Raw genomic sequence first — 22,328 nt, forward strand, 5'->3', positions numbered from 1 at the left:
TATTTACCCCTCTGCTCGCCCAGTTAGCATAAATGCATTAAAAACAATAAATGCGCAAAGTGGAGCGGCGCTGAGGCGCTCGTAAAGTGGTGCACGCTAGGCAAGAAGGCAGGATGCGCCAGTATGCTTCGCTGGTTACCCCTTTTCCATTTACCCGCCTCCGGGGCCGGTGGTTTTCCAGTCTCCAGTCGTCAGCCCCCTCGCTCCACCTTCCACCGTCACGGTCATTGCAAATTAATGGCCTTCAAAGTGGTTAAGCAGCAGGAGATTCAGTTGGCTGGACGCTGGCCGTTTGTTGGCCACCAGCTCATCGAGTCCACAAAGGAGCGCCGGCAAATTTTATGAGTTTCAACGGTGAAATAAGAATTTTTGCACAAAATAATATTACCCAAAAAAAAAAAAAATAAGAGAGGAGAAAATGCAGCTCCTTTGGCTGCCTTTTTCCGTGTTGCCATTAAGTGCAAAAGGATTTTCATTCTTATGCGCATCCTGTGCATAATACAGCAGCATCTGCACACGCAAAACTCATTGTGTCTGTGAGTGTATCTTCCTGGATCTCTCTCTGGGTGTGTGTGTGTGTTTGTATATGTGGATTGGCAAGGATATGCCAATTTATTGCACACACGAGTGCATTAGAGTGGCAGAGTCCTTGCCATTCCCTCGCTCTCCCTATCGCTCCCTCACTCTCGCTCACCGTCTGTCCGTCTCTTTCGTTGGGCCAAAGTTTTTGTGTTCATTTGGCGATTGTGGCTGCTGCATGTCTGGCAGAAATTACTTAATCCTTGCGGTTTTCTGGAGCAGCAAGTGCATTCTGTGACCATTTCCCTCAATCCTGTCCATGCCCCTGCCTTACGGCCCTTTTCATTTGCCCATTAAAGCAATTGTAATTGGCATTTGTTGTTATTTAAGCAAGCTGGCAAAATCATTTATCTGCTCCCCTTTAAAGACCGACTGTCCACGTTGGCTGAGGGTTTCAACTGCAGCCAGGATTCTGCGCCTCCCTTCGCACAGATCCCTGAAACCTATAGCAATTCCCCGGATTTTCTTTCCCCTTTCCCGATCCCAATTGCCACTGCCGACTGCCCGTCTTAGCGCCTTTAAATATTTGCCTGGGCCACTGCCAGGACCATGCTCCTGCTGCTTCTACTGGCGCTTTATTGCCCCCTCAGAGGAACCAGATTCCTTCCTCTTACTTCTGCTTTCATACACGGAAAAATATATTTGATCAGTTTCTAATAAAAGAGAACTACAAATTAAATTAAGTCCAGAAGTATCCAATAAAGAACGCTTTCAAAGGAAAGTAAAATCAGAATATTAAATACTTAAATTGATTTATGTACATAGATTGTTTTCGGTGTACGAGTGCAGTTGCCGGGTTTCAGTACTCGGATGCAGAACGCTGAAGGAGCCTGTCTGTCCACGTCGCAGATTACAAATAAATTATCGCTTAATAGTCTTTTTACGCTCCTCGTTGCTTCTGCCATTCCTGGCCGGCAACTTTGATCCCCCATTTTACATTAGTGGTAGTCCTGTCTACAGGGATGATTCAATATGGAAATACACCTTGATTTTATTGCCCAGTCTTTAGTTTTATTTTCCTAACTTATTTAACTGGTAGTAGTTTTCATTTGAATATGATCAAAACCAAACTGGATCTATTTTTTTAACACATGCTTCTGACAGGGCTTTGACAATGGATATTTCATCTCAGTGTAATCTGCATGCTGATTCTGGTCATTTTGGTGAAATTTCATCCTGAGAAAGGGGACCCCAGCAGCTTTCAAATGGGTAAACGCTTTAAAAATTGATTTTAAATGAAAAATAAAATAATGACGAATTGCAGCACACTTAACATTTGATATGGAAAGCGGGTTTGCTGTCTGTGTTTGCAATTAATTTGACTGCCAAAAAAGTTAAATAATGCTCTGATTTTTACCTTTCAAATGCTTACAGCAGCCGAAAAATATTTTATAAATTTGTAATCATTTAAATATAGAAAAAACAAGGGTAATATTTCAAATTCAGTGATATCTTCTCATTGCATGGGATTTAAAAGCAGGCACTCCTCTAAAAACCGCCACAGGCTTAACTTTGTTGTGCAGTGTCGGCCATTTGAGGAGCATGGTGCTGATGTAATGTTGTGTGGAGGACCAGCCTCCAATGCCACAAACTTGCGTATGCAAAGGGGGATTGCAATCGAATTCATTGAATTCGATTTAAAAGCGAAATGAAAACGAGACTGACGACTCAATGGAGGGGCGGGGGCGTCGAATGCCTCTGTGGGCGTGGCGCACATAGCTGATATGCCCAAAGGCATGCGAGGCATGTGCCTCAAAAGGCAACAATAAGTACAAAAAATAAGTAAAACAATAAAGCGCAATGTGAACCAGAAAAAGGGCTCCCAACAACATATTTAACGGCACTTTTGCGGTTATCTGTGGGCGGCAAAGAGTCGGGGGCGTGCCTGAAAATGAACCAAAAATGAAAAGGGTAAAATAAGTCATTTGTTTGCTTGCTTATTTATTGACGATGATTTCATTGTTCTTATAATTCGATTGCACACTTAAAGGCTATTTACAGGATTCGCTTGCCTATGCTTAAGTTCATTTCCGCCCACGAAATTCTGCGAGACTATTATTACAATTATACATTAATATTACATTGATTTTGTTTGTAAATTCTCACGTGCATTTCAGTTGCTTAGAGCTACAAAAATGTTAAACAAATTCGAACAGAACAAAAAAGAGCGCAATCAAAACCGGAAACGAGGAAAACTACATAGCGTCGCCGCCATTTTATAGCGCGCCGACTTCCGTGCGCCATATTGAAATGTCAGCGGTGTGAAGAGTCTCACTGCGGTCGTCGTCATCGAAATTGCCACCAGCAGCAGATGCTGCACTTGTGAATTTGGAGTGGCACCTGCAACAGGAAGAGGCAGAGATAGGGCAATAGAATGTGAGTGCGAGGGAGTGGTAATGGCCAGTGGGGTCGGCGGGGTCAGTGGGGTCAACCGGTCAGAGATCAGACTTTTATTAATTTGCGTTAAAATTTGTCCAAATAGCGAGACCGCGACCGGACTGTCAGTCCGTGTGGAAACGTATTTATTTTTAATTAGCGACCGCTGACATTGCGGTCAAGTGCATTAAAAGCAATGCCGCGAAACGAGACTTTAAGCACCAAATGTACACTCCACAATTTTGAGCCATCAAATTTTATTTCGTAATTAAAAAATAAACATTTAAAAATATATATTAAAGTTTTAAGAGCACGCATTGTTGAACACCGTTAATTAATAGTACTTTTTAACAAACAATTTCATACGTATAGCTATACTTTCCGGTAAGTTCGAAATTGGTATTTGCAAATATTCAAATATTCGAAATTTGAGCTACTTTTAGTGGGTGACCGACATAACTAATACCTTTTAACGATTTTTAAAGATAGGTTTATCAATGGAGTATCTATGTTGACTTACTTGATCTCGAGTTGATCAGCTTCTGATTTTTCTGATCGATCTCGTCCCTGAAGAGCTGGGCGAACATGGTACCTTCTCTTTGCAGATGGGGAAACCGATCGATCTCCGCAACACAACGCAGCTCGAGCCCAAGCCTTGCTGGTGAGATTGTCCGCTTTTGCTGGATCAGTTTTTGCAATTGCAACTGATGGAAACGTGGCTCATTGGCGTAGAAATTCAGCTGGGAAACAATGCGTCGCATGCTGTATCCATGGGCTACTATGGTGGTCTCAAAAGAGGGAAGTAAATCCACCAGAGAAACCTGCAAGAATAAAACGAATGCTAAGAACTTGGTGGTAGATTTGGATGGGCTACGCATACCTTTATCCCATTGACGTACCAGGTAATCCGTGTGAAAAGGCTGGAAAAATCTGTACTACAGTTGACCTCTACGAAGTCATTAAAGCGATACGTTGAGTGAAAGCTGCTGATGAGTGGATTGTTCTGGGGAAGTGCTGAAATAATTAATGAAATATTTTAGAACTTGTAAACGTTATATCGAGAAAACATATGGAATTAAGTTTTGTATGTTATCGCACTGCTTAGTGGTTTCATATGTACAGCTATTAAAAACAGACATGTCTAACTAACCGAAGCAATGCTGAGTTGAGCTAAGAGGGAAAGCACCTGCAGTATCCTTGCTGTGAAAGGACCCCACTCACTTATGCGCGAGTGTGAGACAGATGACTTTTTCCCCGGCTGAGTGCATCTCAGTTCTCAGTTACGTCCTTAGCTAATTTTAAACGCGCATTACACATGCAAATGGCGCACCTTTTTTGCTATGGCTCTTTATTTTGCTGCTGCTGTTCTGCTACGCTTCTGTTTGTTTTCCCCAACTTCTCTATTTGCTTTTGATAAATTTTTAAAAATATTTTAGCAACAGCAGCGCCGGGGAAAAGTAGCAGAGCCCGAGGCATGACTGCCCCGCATCTACAAGATATTTATTTTATATCAGCGGAAAAATAGATGATCATAAAACACATGCAGAGAAACATCCTGTGGGGCAAAAGTAAAAGCGAAATAAGGAAGGAAAAACGCACACGCTGCGAGGGAAAAAAAGGAGGAAAGAGAAGCAAGGAGGCACTGGCAGTGCTGGAGCTTTTCATTTTAGCGATATCCTTTTTAAGCATAAAGTGCTGCCGTAAATCACAGAGCCGCACACATACACAAAAACACACACACACACAAAGCAGAGAACTATGGCAGGAGCAGGAAGGGTGCCCCCTGTGTGCTTGTGTGTGTACGGATGCGAATCACATGCATCTCTTGGTTACATTTTATGAACGCGCGCTGTTCCTCTCGCGAGCACATCCTGAATGGCTGGCTGCCTCGCACTCGCCTTCCTCACAGCTTATCCTGTGCGTGTGCAACACCACCCAGCCACCCACTGCACGGCAGCAGCAGCCAAGCCAACCAATCCACCCACTGGCCCACTGCACTGGCAGCCACTTTGCCAGCTCTTCATATATGCAAACGGCCCTGCATGTTTCTTGCAGTTTTCTTCCACCGTTGTTTACTATTAAAATATCACGGAAATTACACATTTTACTCTGTTTATGCTGTGCAGCAGCAAAAGGAAGCACGACGGGAATACGCCAACGAGAAATGCACCTACGCACTGAAAAAAAATTATTAGACTACAACTATGGTTGCCCTGGAGATTTCAAGTGAGTTATGAAATTTTTGATTTAAAAAAAAACAAGTACTCGAGTTCCTTTTAACTGGCAAATACAATAGGGAAATAAATATAAATTGCATATAATGTGCTTCGTTTCTTAGCAGTTTTTATCTCAGTGAACCCGATGTTGTTCTGCATTTGCATCACGCCCACAAAGATAGTTTTTGAGCACGTGCCTGTTGGCGGTGGAGGCGTGGAGCTTGGCTTACCCACTGGCCCACTCTCGTTAATTTAAGACTAACAATTGGAATTGCATTTCATTACTCAGGCACCCCGTCGCTGCTCACTTGCCCGACCTGTTCCACCTGCAACGGCTGCATCATCTGGATTGTTGGACTCACCTTCGACGGTCATGTTGGCATCGCGTGCAGTTAGCTGGAAGTGGGGTGCATCGCCGGACACTTCGCACCTGTAGACGCCCGACGACTTGACGCCCAATAAATTGAGCTCCACGCGACAGGAGGATTCGTTGCACTCGTTGCCGTCATCGATCAGCTGCACGCCCTCCACGGCGAACGGAATGTAGGTGGGCGGGGTGAGGGGCGAGTATCTGCGAAGATTGGGTGATTAATTGAAATACTTTAGTACATAGCTCTAGTGCTGTTAAAACTAGTTGCTAAGTCAGTTACAAAGCGACAGCCTTAAAGGATAATATACAAGTATAATAAAAAGCAAATTATGTTAATTACTACAACGTATATTTAAGACAATTTATTCATGAGATCCAGTGAAAAAAGGAAAACATAGGGATATTTACTGAAAATTGGGTTAAACTATCCCATGTTTTTCACCTTTTTAGACTGACAGATACATAGGAGACCGATAGCCCATCTACGCTTTTATTGGGTTTCCTTTTAAAATTACCAGTGCTCTACTAAAAAATAGCCAAGCTGACAGCACTATAGAGTGGGTGTGGAGATGAGCTGGCAAAGTGGCCGCAAATTGCAAAGGTCCTCCTCCCTTATCCCTGCGAAAGCCAACTGATAATCTGCAGATGTGTGTCGTAGGCTTGGGTTAAAAGCTTTCAAAGCCATCAACGCAAACCGGCCAGGAAATGGAGGAATCGTTTCTCTTTTTCGCCACTAGCAGACAAGTGGCTTACATGCACTCAACCTTAACTGATTGCCAATGTGGGTTCGACGTGTGGAAAACCGGGACGAGTGGTCGAATCGATGGAAAAAGGGGCACGGCTGTGAGTCGAGGGCAGCCCTTTAATTTGTTTTGTATTGTGGATTGATGCTCATTAATCCCACAAATGCCTCAAAACATGTAAAAAGCGGAATCCACAACAAAAAGTGTTCAAGTGGAAAACTTGTCCAGCGCACACAAACACAGACACGCACACACGCAAACAGATGCCAAGTGGCTTTTCCCCTGCTACAAAAACCACATAAATAAAATCCTGGCGGAGGCAAAAAAATCGTTGCCTACTTTTGTGCGCTGCTGTAGTGTTGATAAGTCCCTTCGAGCGCCACTTGTTAATAGCCATGGTAGAAAAGGCGGATGGGGACCCTGGGCCCGATTTCGCATTATTTGCGGCTTAGGCGGTAACTGCGGCAGCAAATCAACAAATTTGATAAGCAATATAAACGGCAACCGCCGCCGACCGATGCTCGTTACAAGGGGATTTGTATGGGACAGAGGCTGAATAATGCTCGAGTTTCTCTCTTACGGTCCACACACAGAAAAAAAGACAAGCTAAAGTACACGTTAAATTAATTTCACTAAAAAAAGGAAGAATACCATTGTGCTGTGATCCAGAAGGATACAATAAATGGTAAACTATCCGGCTGGTTTGATATGAACCTTTTGAATTCGTCATTTGACATTTTACTTCAAAGAAATCCAGGACCAAGTACAGCCATTTTTAAAGTATTCTGTGATGTGTGATGGTAGAGTTGATCCTATGGGTTTTGTGATATAAAACTATTTTGTATGAAAGTTTTACTTAAATAATAATTTGAAACCTTCAACAGAAATCTGTGAGCCATTGGCAATTAGTTGCCTAAAAACTCAAAGAAGAGAAAAATGTTGCAAGTTATTTGTGAACTTCTGGCGCTCTTTTTTTGTTGCACTAGTGTTTGCCTTAATTTGCATTCGGCTGGCAAGTGCAAGTGGAATTGCAATTTGCCTCCAGTTGACTTTTACGTGCTGCTGTCTAATTAAAACTTTCGCTCGCCCCATGGGACTCACTAACTGTCTCGTTCCCTTTTATTTTTTCTTCATTTTTGCCAGCATTTCTCGCAGATTTTCTGTGTGCGGGAGTTCATGTATGCTATGTACTCTGCTCTACTCATTTTTAATTAAGCAAAATGCTAGACAGACACCGAAGATTTTTAATTTTCACATCGCACTAGATAGAGCCGACAATGATGAAGTGTTATCATGGCACTTACTGCGGCTAACTTTGGGGGTCAAATGGCCTTTTAATCATCACATTTTGGCTGGCCAGCAGTCGAAATATGTGCTCTTTTGGGCAATTAATTTGTTGTTTGCTTTTTGGGCCGCTGCAAACGATGTGTGCATAAATAATAAATGCCGCTTAACGGCCAACTTGTGTGAGAGAACGATGTAGGGCTCGAAGCTCTCTGTTTGGCCAAACATTTAAATTAATTTGCCAACACAAATTAATTTATTTAATAATTAATTGAGCAAGAAAGTCGGTCGACAATGAACATATTTGCGGGTGCGTGTATTGTGCTTGCACAGCAAACCACTCGGGGGTCAGAGGTCACGGGAACCATGGCCCAGATTCCCGTGCATCTGACAGCTGCGTGTTGGAATAAATATCATAAATTATAGCTGGAAATAGTCGGCCGCAAAACTATCAGGTCCTGCAAATTAGTTATAACTATTGTGTAATTCACTCAATAAAAATGTTCTAGTATCTAAATAAATATTTTATGATATTGGTGCAGTTGCATAAATTATAATCGATTATTAAATATTTTTAGTTGAATTTTATGTGGCATTAATCAATCAAATTGATTATTAGCCTGCCTGGTATAAATAACTTTAATAATTATGTGACGCACTGTACATATTGTATGTATATCACACAGTGTGGAAAACCTACAAAAATGCATATATAGTGCCATTTCTGTACTTACCTAAAAAACTCCTTTCCGTTTTTGTACCACTTAACCGAATTTAACGTGTGACCACTTATGTCATAGCTGCAGGATAATGTCACGTTATCACGAAAATCAACAATTTGTGGCACATTGATGTCAGTCACACGTAGACACTGAATGCGCCGCACAACTGGCAGGGTGGAAATGTTGGGATTTTCCCGGGGAGAGAAGAGCAAAACAGAGGGGAGAATGTTAGTCCCATGCAGCGAGATGAAAAACGTCAGATAAAATGATGAGAAATGCCATAAAAATGGTGAATATAAAAAGAATAAATACGAAAAACTGAAAACGAAATGGAAATGTTTTGCATTCGTCTGCTTTAAATTGAGGCATTAAACCAGTCCCACAGAATCTCGAATCCCTGTCAGAGATTGTGTGGTAATAAAAAATTATCATTTGGTTCTTTTTCGAATGGCAAGGGAAAGAAACGTATTCCCTAATAGACAAATGAGTGCAAAATAAAGAAAAATTCTTTTTGGGTTCATCGATTTTGTCATTCGAATGAGTAAAATAAAAATTATTACTTTGTGTCATTTTTTTTTGCATACATTTTGTTGCTCAAAATTTAAATTGTGAAACAAAATATTTATGCAAACATATTTTTGGGTATATTTAAATTATGATGGTTCCCTATAAAATATGTAAAATATTTAATATCTTCGTTGTCTTATTACAGTACATTTTGGTTACAATGGCTGCCACAAATATTTGGCCCCGTTTCCCGGCTTAGTCTTATTGTTTCAAATTGAGAAACACTCCTAATCGCTTCTCTGTATTTTAAGCTTATCAAAAGGAAAATGGAAATGGCACGAATTAAAGCATTGCAGAGGGAGAAATGAGAACAAGTGCAACCGACGCACAACTCCTAATTGAATGAACTTGTAGAAATGCCGAGCACTAAAGCTCAGAGTTTTCCAACAACAAAAACGCACTAAACGCTGCCACCAACAACAATAGCAACAACAGCAACTAACCGCGTGCTGGTTTTTACAATTTGCAGAGCGCTTTTAAGTGCAAACAGACAGAGCCAGAGAGAAACGGGTGCAAAAAAAAGGGGGAAAATGCCGGAAAAAATGGTTAATATCATTAGCTGCAATGGGTTTTTGTTGCTGTTGCCGCGGTGTTTTTCCATCTCCTTATATTACGCTAAATGCCGAACTTGCTGCCAGTACGGAATTTCCATAATCCTGGCCCTGTCAGTTGCTGCAGTTGAAGTTGCAATTGCAACTGGAGCACACTGCCGCATGATAAGCAAGAAATCCGCGAGACGTCGCCAAGTGGAAGCCAACAACTTGTGCATAATTTTCGCAAATCGCATTAGGTAACAGCAGCAGCAACACCAACAGCAGCAGCAGCGGTGGCAACAACAACAGCACCTGCAGCAACAGTTGCAACTGCAACACTCGTGAATTTAATTTGTCGCAGTTTACAGTTGAAATAACTTGCAAGGATGTCAAAAGTTGCGATTGCCGAAGGCACCACGAGCAGAGTATTTATTTTTCGGCTTGCTCGAGTTCGTCCTTCGAGGAAAAACTCTTTGAGTTGGTGCAACATCTGGAAAATGGGAAAACGGGCGAGACAAACTTGTTTAAACTTTCAATAGACAAACAGACAAAAGTGCCTGCCTGGCTGTGATTCTGATTCCAATTCTGATTCGGTTTTCAATCCCTGACATGAGTCCTTTGAAGCATGTCAAAGCAGCCGACGAACAACAAGAATAGGAGCAGCAGCACCAACAAGGACGACAATGGCAAACACATTTGCAAATGGCAGCGGCAACCGCAGCTTAATGACAGCCGTAGAGGAAAAGTAAATGGAAAACTTCACCTGCGCGACTAAAAAGACAGGACACAACTGTTGTTTGCGGTTGTACGAGTGTTTGTGTGTGTGCGTACCGATGCCGACTGCTTGTGTATGTAAATAATAAAAATAAGTACATCAAATACAGACAAACGAAACTTTTTTGCACGGCAATCAACGCACTTGAGTGAACTTTGCTGCCTAACAACGAAGGCCAGGAGCAAAACCAGCGGCTCAGACTGAGGATGAATCCGAGTCGGAGGAAAAACCAGGACCATGACAAGATGGCAAGTCAATTTCTTGATGCTCCTGTGCACTAGAAAAAACGCTGCAATACTAAGCGCATCTACAAAACTTTATAATATCTTCCTATATCTTCTTTTAATTTTAGCTAATGATTTGACACTTTTATTATCTTTTAATATATTCCTAAATAAATTGAATTTTATTGGTCTTTTTGACCAAATTCGTTTCGTGTTTTGATACAGTTTGAATGTGCTCTTTATATATTAAGTGTTTTCGAGTGAAAAATTCTTGAACTCTGGCTATCTGCTATTTTATTTATAATTTTCCTTAGTGATGATTTCCCATTCCGTTTGTCTGGCGGTTCGCTCTTGGACTCGGAAAAGAAAGAAGACATCTCAGCCAGTTCTAATGAAAGTCAAGGGCCAAAAGCAGTTCAATAAGCTCTTCTACTTCGAAGGATTTGAGACCTCTTTAATGGGGACTTCAGGATCCGAATAGTTGGTAAAGGACGAAATGTATTTCGCCTATACCTTCCGACTGAGATCAAATCCGCTTTAAGCATTTGCCACGACGAACGAACGATAAACGCTCGAACAGACAAATCTGCAGTAAACCAAGGGAAAAGTAAGCAGCCTAAGGAGCCGGAAAAGCGGGAAAATCGAGGGGCCAAGCGTCTATAATTTGCATACAAATGCGGGGCCAAGAACGACAAGTGGGACATTGGATTCCGGGCGCCAGTTTGGATCGAGGTGGGAGTTTGTTTTAGTTTGGCTCTGGGCTGTGCTGCGGCAAACAAACACAAATAAAGATGCTAATCTCAGCAAAGCGCAGTGGCTTCAGAAAAAAACAAAACAAAAAATCAAAAAAAAAACTAAAGGAAAATCGAGCAGTTAAACGAGCAACACGAGCAGGCCAAGTTAGCTAGAAAAAGCTTGGCCAAAAAGCATGGTCGAGATTTCTCAGCTGATGCGTGGCTGTGTTGTTTTTAGCTTCCATTTTCCCAGTGTTTTTGCACCAAATCCCATTTGGTATGCAGCTGGAAACGCGTGAAAGTTTAAACTTGAGAATAGAGACCCCAGCCGTCAGTTTTGCTTCAACTGCAACTTCAGAATTGGCAAGCGGCTTTGTCAGACTTGTGCCCGAATGACATGTAGATGCTACACCCAATTTTCGAGGGCGGAAATGTGTAATTTTTGTGTGCAAACATGGCACAGACATCGCAGCGTTTACACTGCCTTCGGGGAGAATGGGGAAACGCACACTTACTAAAATTGAAGACACTTATAAAATCGGCAATTTGTTTAAATAAACTTTATGGCACTTGGGGCCGGCAACGACTCCTCGTTGTTGTAGCCAAATATTTATTTTCGTAGCAGGCAGCCACTGTTTGCAGTGAATTTTAAGAGCGTCTATAAATTTTAGAAAAGTGCAAATAAAATATAGCGACCGGCAGAGAGGCGATTTTTACACAGTGGGGTAAATCCTTTAAGGCGTATTCCGGGTTGAAATTGTCGCATTTATGTTTGGTTTATGCAAATGTTCTGCCATCGCAGCCGAGTGTCCTGGCATTTGTCAATGTCTGCGTCTACGTCCTTGTCCTTGCCATTTGAGGTTCCTCAAACAATGCATGAGCTCGTTAAAGGGGAAACCCAACCAACTGTGCAGATCATTTGACATTTTGTTTGACACTCTTTTTTTTGGTAATAAATACGTTTTGCATATTGCAAATTTGAATAACCAAATATTGTTCAATAAATTGACAGAATAGTAAAAGGGGTCAATTGAAATTTAATTTGAACGGGGACGAAACAAAAGCGCTGAAAATAAACTTCGCCAAAATGATTTGGCAGTCAATATATTTTCGTTTAAATTCTGTTAGAAACGTTTAATCGTGTTAAATGCTTCACGGGGAGATTTCTGAAACTTTTTTAATATTTTCTCATTATTAACTGTACGTTTATGACTTTTTGCTTTGCACAAAAATGCCAACTTTAGATATTCCAGAACTGTAATGTGGTAAAATTATGAGTATCAAATATTTGCTCTTACATTTAAAACTCTGAAAATATTCCGTAATAAATGTTTATAAATAAAATGTTCTATTTTTAGCAGGTCCTTTTTTCTTGCTACCAGCTTTGACTTGTTTTTTGTATTTCCTTCGTAGAATATTGCTCATCCGCCGTGTTGCCAGAGCAACAAAAGTGGAAAAATAAAGCTTATCTGTGGCAGACACATTAAAGCTAATTGAAATTATTATTTTTATTTGCATTCCAAGTTCTGTACGTTTCGGTTCATTTTGTCTTTCATTGGGCCATAATTAAAAGTGTATTTAAAAAACAATTTCGGCGGCATAAAATTAACATAAATTGATGCGGTCGAGGTCGGGTCAGCAGAGAAAATCGGCAGCGACCGGGTCAAGAGGCGGCGACACCCAAACAAACACATTTATTGCTATGCTAATTTCGTGTTCGGGTCACACAGAAGCCAAATGCACAAAAGCTCCGAGCGGAAACGGAAATGCCTAAATGACTATAGTCATAGTGTAAGTGTGTGTGTGTGTCTGTATATGTAAGCGGGAGCCACAAAGTTGCCGACATCGTGGACTTTGTCGTAAAAAAGGTTTGCGGCGGCTTGCCAAAGGATTAAAAGCAAAAGGCAATAAAATGAAAAGTTTCAAATATTTTCATTATTACGGCCCAGGACCGGGCTCTCCATAGGAGATATCCTGTGGCCAGGACTTTAACGTTAACTTACCCAGCAGCATGTGCACGCCCAGCTGCAGCAACCATCGGCCCAGGTCCATTGTGGGCAGCCGCCTTTAAAGTCCCCAGCTGATTTCGATCCTCCTCTCTGGCCACATGGAACAATATCGAGGCGGGACGATGTCGATGGGAAGGCGGGAAACTTTGCTCCTTTTTGGCCAAACTCAATGGCCGGCCATATTTTCTATTAGTCCAAACTTTCGGGGGCAAAACTTTTTCTGCTCTACGCGCCGCCTCTCATGATTACAACGTCCTCTATCTACATGGATATAGTTTCGATATCGATAAATGCCATTGACAGGTCAGCAGGCCAATGAGCTAGAAAAATAAGTGAAGAGTCCTTGTTAGCTAAAAAAAATCTTTCACTTTGCCTTTTTGTTTTAAGGTTATTCAATTTTAAAACTTTTTTGGTGTCAAAGCGCAAAATACATTCATTGTCTAATAACTGTACACAGAAAGAAAAGTGGGTCAGAAGCCGTACTGAAATACGAGTTAAAATGTAATATAAAATCCATTTATAACATTGTAATGACAAAGCATTGATTCTAAACTATAACAAATACATGTTATAACCTAAATGATCTAATATGACCATTTTTCTCTGTGCATCTATAGACCACTCCCTCACCCGCACATGTCTGACTTTTTTAAAGTTTCGGCTGGGCTCCATTTTTTATTAAACTTTTCTCGGCTATTTTTTTCGCTTTCATTCTGTTTGGCCACTGCATTTGTTTATTGTCATTGTCAGCGTTATTTAAACGTTGACAGTTTCAAAAATACACCGAGCTCTAGCAGCAGCATAGGCAAAACAAAACAAAAAAATTCAAAATATAGCAGACAACTTTGTCTGCTTCGGAAGCCAAAAATTCCCATAGCTGGCCGAGGTCCAGGCAAAATCTCAAAGTCTGGGGAACAGACATCCTGACCTCGGCAGGACGCTTCAGGCTTTGTGGCACAAAGTCCTTTAATGCTCTAATCAAATTGTGGCTTCTTTTTTGTGGGCTTCCCCTCGCTAAAACTGTTGTTATTGTTGCTGATGCTGTCCTCATTGTTTTGGTTTCATTGACGCGTTTATTAAAATTACCGTGGCAAAGTTTTTGCTGCGGAACGGCACTTTATTTTTCAAAAACAGACGGAGAGCCCCTGAAAGATGAGATGGCCGTTGGCAACTAAAATTTTTCGCTTAATACACAGGTGGTCAAGTAATCTAAATAAACAAATTACAATTATTATTGGTCCAGACAGAAACAGGTCGGGAAAAGAAGGACTAACTGCAAAATGTACCAGTAAATATTTGATTATTTTAGCCATATTTAAATCAATACACACGTAAGTGATACAGAGATGCAAATTAAAGAAAATATATATTACAAAGTACAATAATTGACTAATATTTTATATTCATTGCATACATTTTTGAGTCTTGCAAGAAAAACAATACCATTTTTATGTTATAAATTCATAAATGTTGTACAAAGCTTTATGTTTGTTTCATTAAAGCTGTAAATTGTTATCTATCATTTTAGATGAGTAAGCAACCCATATCATTGTCAAATCGAAATGGCATTGTTCTTCTGCTAAGACGAGTTTGAACACTTGTTAATTGAATTATTTCTATGCAATTTATATTGCTGATTGACAAGATTGGACGAGCAGTATATGCCAGACAATAAAAATATTTTGACAAAAATATGATTTGCAATTCCCCAAGCCAAGAATGCCACTCAAGCATGCACATGACAGATAACGAAATCAAATCGAGGACTAGGCAAATGCACAAAAATACTAGAGAGCAGACAACAATCGAAATGGTTCGAATTGATTGTTGCAAAAGCAGACTACGCTTATGCAATTAGACAAATGCTTTGTGAGACTGACTTGCTGATGAATCACCAGGACTTTTCCCCAAGGCGCTCAAAATCTCGAAAATCGTCTGTCTTCCAATTATAATATAAATATCAAATTAATGGCAATATCAGGTCGCACTTGACGATTCCATTTCCATTTCGATTTCAAGTGGTAGTTGCAGTTGTTTGGCATATCAATTTGCTCTCAATTTGTTTTGCATTAACATGGCGTATACGCAACATGTTTCCCATCGAAGTAGACAATGTCAAGCACTCACACATACAATCATATCCGCATGACCCTAAATGTAACTCACGCACACATGCACACCCAGCGCGAGAGAGAGAGTGGGAAAACGATAGTGACTTAAACAGCTCTGCTTGAAGCTGAGTTAATTACTTAATGGCAATGTAATGTATACACATACATAATTAACAAACATTTCATTGACTGGCTTAAATGACACACATGCACACCAACACACACGTCTGCAGTCCTCTCTTTCCCGCATACGTACCCCTCTCTTTCTCTCCGGATGTCTAAAATCTACACATGACTTTTGAAATATTTATGCACTTTCAGTCTGCCAATGCTGCTGCACTGCCATTTTGCGTTCTATTACAATATTTGCATAAATCCATAATTTCACAGCACGTGTGCGATAATTTTGATATATTAGATTTTCAACTTGAATTTAAATTTTAAAATTTGGACGTCAATGCCCTGTGTGTTCTTCTTTTGTCTGTTGACGTCGATTTAAAAACAACAGATGAACCGTACCGTATCGCTCGGCAGCGCTTTCCCTTCGTACCGCTCCGCACCAAAGTTGCCGTAAAACTGACTACGGCCAGCGGACTCCGGATTCGGGATTCCGGCACGGATTCTGGGGAACTCTTTGATGGCGCGGTTACACTTTCGCAGGACCTCCGCCGACACAGCTTCGTTTTGAGTCGGGAATTTCACAGAGATTTCTCTCATTTGGAGAATGGTATTGAAAGAGAAGGCCAAAGGCCGTGTCTTTGGGCGCGGTATGGCTCTTGGATTTTCTCTGGTCTTAATGGTGTTAAAAACAGTTGGGATGATGCTTCTGTTAGCTTGTGGCTTTGTAGCGTCTGTTAGGGCTCTGTCATGTAAGGCTAACAGAGTGGAGACTTTTAAATCAACAGATGTTAGGCCGGGACTTTAATGTTAGTGCTAACATTATGGTTGATCTTAACAGAGTATGTAAAAAAGAGTAACAGAATTTGATTTTTGTTTTGTGAACTTTAAACTATATTACTGCATAAAAGCTATAATTATAAGGAATGCTTTGGCTACAACTAAAATAAAATAATATTATATTTTTCTAATATGAGTTTAATGGAGTGAACCAAATTTTACTGAAATTCCCCCTACAGCTTATACTAACTACATATATGTAATATGTACTATACTATAATATATTAACAATAAATAAGTCATTAAAGTATGCGCTAGGGCTAGAACATAACAAAATAAACTACTTCCTTTTGCTAAAAAAAAAAAAAAACTGAGTAAATCCCTCAGATAAAATCCAATACAAAGTTGCTTAGCAGGAGAATTAACCCGCGACGGCCTTGTGCACCGAAGTAGACAATTGAAAACAACATTCTCTACCCAATGTCAACCCACTCGTGGCGATGTGGCGGCCAAATCCTATTAGCCACATGCCACTCCTTGTCGCTGTTGGCCGCATTTTGGCCGGCAGACACGGCGGAATGCATCCTGCAGCTTAAGCCGCAGCTGCAGTATCAGCTTGGCTCGAAAAGAAATGGAATTTCGACGGCAAGCCGCTTAGTTTCTTATCGATTTCATTTGTTTTGCTTGAAAAGGGCTGCCGGCTATGGGGCGGAAATGCAAGGGGCGTGGCAGGGTATTCGGCGAAACAAATAGCAAATGGCTGCAGTTATCAGTCACTCACAGAGTTGCAGCTGCTGCTCTTGGCAAGGCCAAACCGGGGTTATCTCATTTTGTTCCCGATCCTGCAGCTGAAGTCTCTGCAGCTGTCAGCCAGGCTGATGTTAATGTTGTGCTGTGGTTTGTTCAACTCCTGTCATTCCGATGAAACACACTGCCATTGTTGCAGACACTGAAAAAAATGGCAAGCAGAATATTAATTCTTATATATAATTAATTTTACTTACAAAAGGTGTGCGTGCAGTGAAAAATACCACTAAAATGTATTACAATCAGAGAATAATAAAATAAAAATGGGATCAACCGTGAATAAATAAGTAACTTCGTGCTTCCAATCAATTTGTCCAATAGTTGTCGTGTACAACTTTTAATTCAATAACGACAGCCAAAACTTTTAAGATAATTATTTTCTTTCATTCATTAAGCTGTCAAATAAAATATCACCCCTATAATGCAAATGAGTTTACCTTTAATGGGCTGCAAGTTGATGGTTAAATTAAATTGTGTTAAAAATAAAATCAACTCAAATCAATTCAAATGAATTTTCCACTCAGCTCTACCGGCAATAATTAATTTTTGTACATTTTCGTCACAGCCACTGGTAGCTTGTTAAAAATCAATAAAGCTTATGGGCTTAATGAGCTCGCTAGGTGATGTGGCACGCCCTCGACGTTCGTTCGCATTAAGCTGATTTAATATTCAAGTATTTATTGAATATATTTCACACATTTTGCCACCAACTTACATCGCCATAAACTGAAAATAATCGAGCATATTTATTTAATTTCAGGCATTATTGTCGCCTGTCCTCTCCAGGGATTTGGGCTAGGTCACGAGGCGAGCTCGTAAACTATGTGGAATTTGGCACAATCCGATTACTTAGTCCATTGCAGGTATCCAATTTTCGCGGCGATCTTTTTTAATTGAATCAACTTGTTTTTAAAAATGTTAGGACCATTAAACAAGCTGAATATTGGCAACAAACTTTTCAGGATTGTTTGATTTTAATTTAGTATGATTTTATAGTTGCTGCATGCAGAAATTTAGTACGTTTTTGAATGTAATTTTCAGATATTTTAGAGTGTGCTTTAACTATGATTCAACCAATATGTGTGACCGTGACAATTTTTTGCTGCGGTAACCCTAAAGTGCACTTAAATGCTTGAAAAATTGATTAAAACGTGGGCCAGAAAGTATGCCGATGCAATGGTAAATATATGACCACAGCGATTTCCCCCCGGTCAAAGGCCATTCTCGTATTTTGCCGTTGTTGTCGCCGGTAAAGTTCTTGCGGTAAAGTTTTTATTTTGGCCTTTTTTCCGGGCAATAGCTGCATATCCGTAGATGGCACGTGAGTTTCCCGTACCCGGCGCATGACCAAGGGACTAATGGCACTCTCACACACTCGCACACTTGTCACGTGTTTAGACTACAACAAATATGCTAAAAATGTTATGCCAAAAGCCATGCAGGCGATGGCACGATGGCTAAAGGGAGCAGGGCATTTGGATTTTGCATTTTACAGCACCCGAAGGCAGCGCAGCTGCTAAACTTGGCGCCGTTTGTTGCCATTTGCGAAAATGCGCGCGAGTATTTTAAAAATGCATTCCCCCACCTCACAGAATCCTGAACAGGACACATTCGACTCCATCCCATTCCACCCATCACGTTTTGGCCAAGTTAAGGAAGCCGGGTTAGGAGCTAAGCTCATGCTCATATGATACTGAACAAAAAGGATGCACTAAACATTATGAAAAATGTTATTTAAAGAACAGGGATCTAATTAGGCATTATCAGTACAAAGAACTTACATAAGAATATATGTAAATAATGATATAATGGTGTGTTTAAATTTAAACTGACATAGCATTCGCAAAAACTAACAAAGAAAAAGGAATGTGGAAAATTAAAGAACTTTTACTGTATACTGTACTGTAAAAATAGTTTTGGACATTTTTTTTTAAGTTGAAGCCTTTTCCTCTTTTTATATGCTTTTCCATTTTCGAATCGTGTCATTGAGGCACAAGGGTTTCGCTAAGGATCAACCATACGTGAATATGTCGTGTCATCTTGGTTCCTCGGGGATTAATGGAGTTGCAGCAGACGTGTCGTGTGGGTGGTCCCAACATGGCCAAGAACTGCCCCTTCCGACGGCGTGATAAACTTCAAACATGATCGGGCGAAATTTACATTGAGTCAAAGTTTGGTGGCTAAAAAGTTCTTGGCTCTTGATTTTTCATGAACTGCCGTGGCCGTCTTCGTCTGGCCCTCTTGGCGGCTCATTATACAGATGAGAGGGAGGTTGGGCATGGGTTTTTGGCCACTTGGCAAGATGCTCGCCACATTCCTAGGCAAATACTCGTAAATAAGCAGCCGCTGTGGCAACAATAATGCGACTATTGTCGCTGCTGCGCCCAAAAGTATGCAGCGAAATGCGAAAAACGAAAAAGGAGCCGCGGCAAGTTTATTAAAAATCTGAGTTTTCCCCGCCTTTCACCCACGGCCCCTGGTGTATTATTATTGTTTTCCTTTTTGGCCTTTCTTGCGCCTGTTTTATTTCATTCATGCTGTTTTTTTTTGCTTTTTGATGTTTTTCGACGTTGGTTTGTTTTTATACCCTGCCGTTGGGCAGTCTATTTTTCTAAGAATTTATTAAATAATTAAATTTATTTCTGCAGCCCAATTATGGTATAGTAATACGTTAATTAACCCATTTTTTTCATTATATCAAGCAATATAGGCTTGCAATTTTTTGCTTTTTAGGATTCCTGAAAATTCACCTAAGTTTAGTTATCTCAAAGTAATTTTCAAGTACATTTTTTTTTAATTGGCATTTTCATTATACTTCTTCTATACCAGTTGATTAAAAGGGTATTTTAACAGTCGAATGTATTTTCTTTTTTTTTTATTGCACCACTTGGCCCGGCTAGCGCTACATGCACTTGAGTTTCATTTGCTTGTTCTCCAGAATGGCCTCCGTTCACCACTACCACCCCCTGTTCGTCCTTTGCCTTGCTGCCCCCGCCTCCCCCCTCACAATGTCAGAGAGTGCATTAAAAATTGTAGTGGCCCGAAAAGTTTTATGTACATTGCCAGAAAAAGAGGGATAGAGAGAACCAGCGAGCGCCAAAAGAAAACCACAACAAAATGAAGTCGAAATGTTGCTGCCTGCTGTTGTTTCGCCTGTTGTTCTTGTTGTTGCCTTGTTTTGGGCCATTATTAATGCCCATGATGTCGTTGTTGTTCCTGATGCTGTTGCAACTACTGCGGTGCAGTTCACTTTGTTAAATTATGTGCAGCATTTGTGGGCGCACTTCTTAGACCCGGCGACTGACCTTCGATCGCCAACCAACCCAACTCAAAACCCCCAACCATTCCCCTTTTTCGTGGAGCATTTTACTGAAGATTCCGCGGGCGGAGAATAAAATTAATTATTATTCGTACAAAAAACTCAGCCTCAAGGATGACTTATGAATATAATTTATAGTGATTACCATTTATGAATATTCAGTAATGGGAATTACTTAAAAAAGCGATTACTTACTAAAATATTTTAAAAATGTAATAGCTTTTATTCTTATATCAAATTAAATAAGCTTAAGATCAGATAATTTCGATTTGCGTAAAGACAAATTCTATTTAGTTAGAAATAAATTTTAATATTTTAAATGTAGTAGCCTTTGCTACAATTTAAATCCGAACCCCATCCATTGGAATAAACTTCAAATTTGGAGCATACAACCGATGTGGGTATAAATCGGTTTCGAATAAAATTGAATAAAATTGATGCGATGGAATCCAAGTCCAAGCGGCGATCCCTTACAATCAGTACTCATGAAGGAGAAGTTCCTGGAAAGTCCACCCACCCTGAGGACTCGAAAATTACAGCTAATCACTTCGCAAATCCCACAAAAAAAACTTCCATCAAGAGCCCCATCAAGAACTCCGAAGAACCATCGATGAAGCCAGAATCCAAGAGCGCTATTGCCTCCATATGGGACATTGAATCCGCAGGAGGGGATTCAATGCAAAGTCATTGTCAAAGTGTAGGTAACGTTGAAGGTCAAGGTCAGGAGCAAGAGGTCATGTTGGAGACTAGCATATTTACTGGAACCTCAGAACGCATTGAACCGCACCGACATTACGGCGTCTATTTGTTACGCAACCGCTTCGACGCCATCCAATTGCTCACCAGGAATACGAGCTCCAGTGCGGATGACTACGGCGAGCAGAGGGTCATTTCGGAATACCGGGAAATGCGCTGTGAATTCCGAGTCTGGTCTCCCTTCCAATCCAAACTGGCAGCTGGAATAATGGGTGGTGTCAGTGATTTGCATCTGCAAATTGGCTCAAAGGTCCTATACTTGGGAGCTGGATTTGGTCGATCGGTGTCCCACATCTCGGATATAGTGGGTGAATCCGGAATGGTTTATGCTGTGGAGCAGATTCCTTGGGCTGGTAGACAGCTGACCGCACTGGCCAATCGTCGTTCAAATATCGTACCCATAGTCGAGGACGCTACCATGCCATATAAATACCGTTATGAGGTTCCCGCCTGCATTGACATTATCTTCGCTGATCTTCCGCCTTCGATTCTCATTCGAGCTCTGATGCTAAACGCTAGACACTTTCTGAACCCCGGTGGTCACTTTGTGTCCTATTTACATTCGCCTAATAGTCAAGGTGTGGTTTTTAATAAGGATTCCTTTGCCGCCGAGAGGAGACTCTTAAAGGAGAAGCAGCTGGAACCAAAAGAAATGGTTCTATTGGAGCCCTTTAAGGCCGGTTACGCCTTTGTTGTGGGCGTGTACACACGTAAGGATGTTACCTTGTAGATATAATTATACACGTTTCATGTTACTTAAAATCATTAATAAATTTAACCTTTGCGTTGCGAAGATGCGTATCTCTCATGAAAGAGATATAACTCTATATATATGTATAACTCCTATACATATAAGGCAACCTAAGCTAGGACATATTTGATTGTAAGATATATATATTATATTATTATCCAATATTGTACATGTAAAACAAGGTTAATTATTGACAAGCCCAGTTGCTTATTCAGTAGATTTTATTTCCATTGGATAATGGTTAACTGTGCGCAGAATTGAATTAATCTGAAATTATTTATGCCTTAGTGCCGAGCGAGAATATATCAGCATATTAATGAATAAAGCTTGCATATAATGAATGAATTAAGTGAAATGCCTCACCCATGCAATACCATTTGCACATATGCGAAGAGCTATTGAACGACTAAATCACTCGAATTGGGGTTAATCAAATATATTTTTTTTTCGAATGAATATATAATTGTATTATCGCTCGAATGCTTTTCCTGATTATTTCTGCTATCAATTAGCAGCAGACTTCGAAACAGTTTATTTTCCAAACCGTGTTTATAT

At 40.5% G+C, this 22,328-nt stretch overlaps 2 protein-coding genes and 1 long non-coding RNA gene across 5 annotated transcripts; 2 read left to right on the forward strand and 1 right to left on the reverse strand.

Annotated features, from left to right (window-relative positions):
- Positions 1-2,500: 2,500 nt before the first annotated feature.
- Positions 2,501-15,913, reverse strand: LOC6728296. 3 transcript variants are annotated; one of them, XM_016175205.2, is made up of 7 exons: positions 15,763-15,913; positions 13,127-13,452; positions 8,303-8,456; positions 5,534-5,742; positions 3,836-3,969; positions 3,476-3,776; positions 2,501-2,919 (listed from the first exon to the last, which is right to left on the reverse strand). In XM_016175205.2, exons 2-7 carry the CDS (start codon positions 13,173-13,175, stop codon positions 2,753-2,755), a joined length of 1,014 nt encoding a protein of 337 aa, XP_016034933.1. In that variant the 5' UTR covers positions 13,176-13,452; positions 15,763-15,913; the 3' UTR covers positions 2,501-2,752. The 3 variants fall into 3 exon arrangements, with proteins under 3 accessions (XP_016034933.1, XP_016034932.1, XP_016034931.1); XM_016175204.2 differs by having other exon boundaries at positions 15,500-15,821; XM_016175203.3 differs by lacking the exon at positions 8,303-8,456 and having other exon boundaries at positions 15,500-15,823.
- On the forward strand, positions 4,014-5,744 carry LOC120284986. Its single transcript, XR_005544208.1, has 2 exons — positions 4,014-5,181; positions 5,461-5,744. It is a non-coding gene; the product is annotated as an uncharacterized LOC120284986 (long non-coding RNA).
- A 4,682-nt stretch (positions 15,914-20,595) lies between the features above and the next one.
- On the forward strand, positions 20,596-21,892 carry LOC6728297 (rRNA 2'-O-methyltransferase fibrillarin). Its single transcript, XM_002103610.4, has one exon. It carries the CDS (start codon positions 20,709-20,711, stop codon positions 21,750-21,752), a length of 1,044 nt encoding a protein of 347 aa, XP_002103646.1. The 5' UTR covers positions 20,596-20,708; the 3' UTR covers positions 21,753-21,892.
- Positions 21,893-22,328: the final 436 nt, after the last annotated feature.

Source organism: Drosophila simulans, chromosome 3R (genome assembly GCF_016746395.2).
Source record: "Drosophila simulans strain w501 chromosome 3R, Prin_Dsim_3.1, whole genome shotgun sequence".
NCBI lineage: Eukaryota > Metazoa > Arthropoda > Insecta > Diptera > Drosophilidae > Drosophila > Drosophila simulans.

Coding starts and splice junctions, on each gene's coding strand:
- LOC6728296 (XM_016175205.2), bottom strand. CDS start 13,175: ATGGACCTGGGCCGATGGTTGCTGCAGCTGGGCGTGCACATGCTGCTG. Junction 8,457..13,126: donor GGGCGTGCACATGCTGCTGG/GTAAGTTAACGT, acceptor CCACCCTGCCAG/TTGTGCGGCGCATTCAGTGT. Junction 3,970..5,533: donor TGCCAACATGACCGTCGAAG/GTGAGTCCAACA, acceptor TAATTATTTCAG/CACTTCCCCAGAACAATCCA.
- LOC6728297 (XM_002103610.4), top strand. CDS start 20,709: ATGGAATCCAAGTCCAAGCGGCGATCCCTTACAATCAGTACTCATGAA.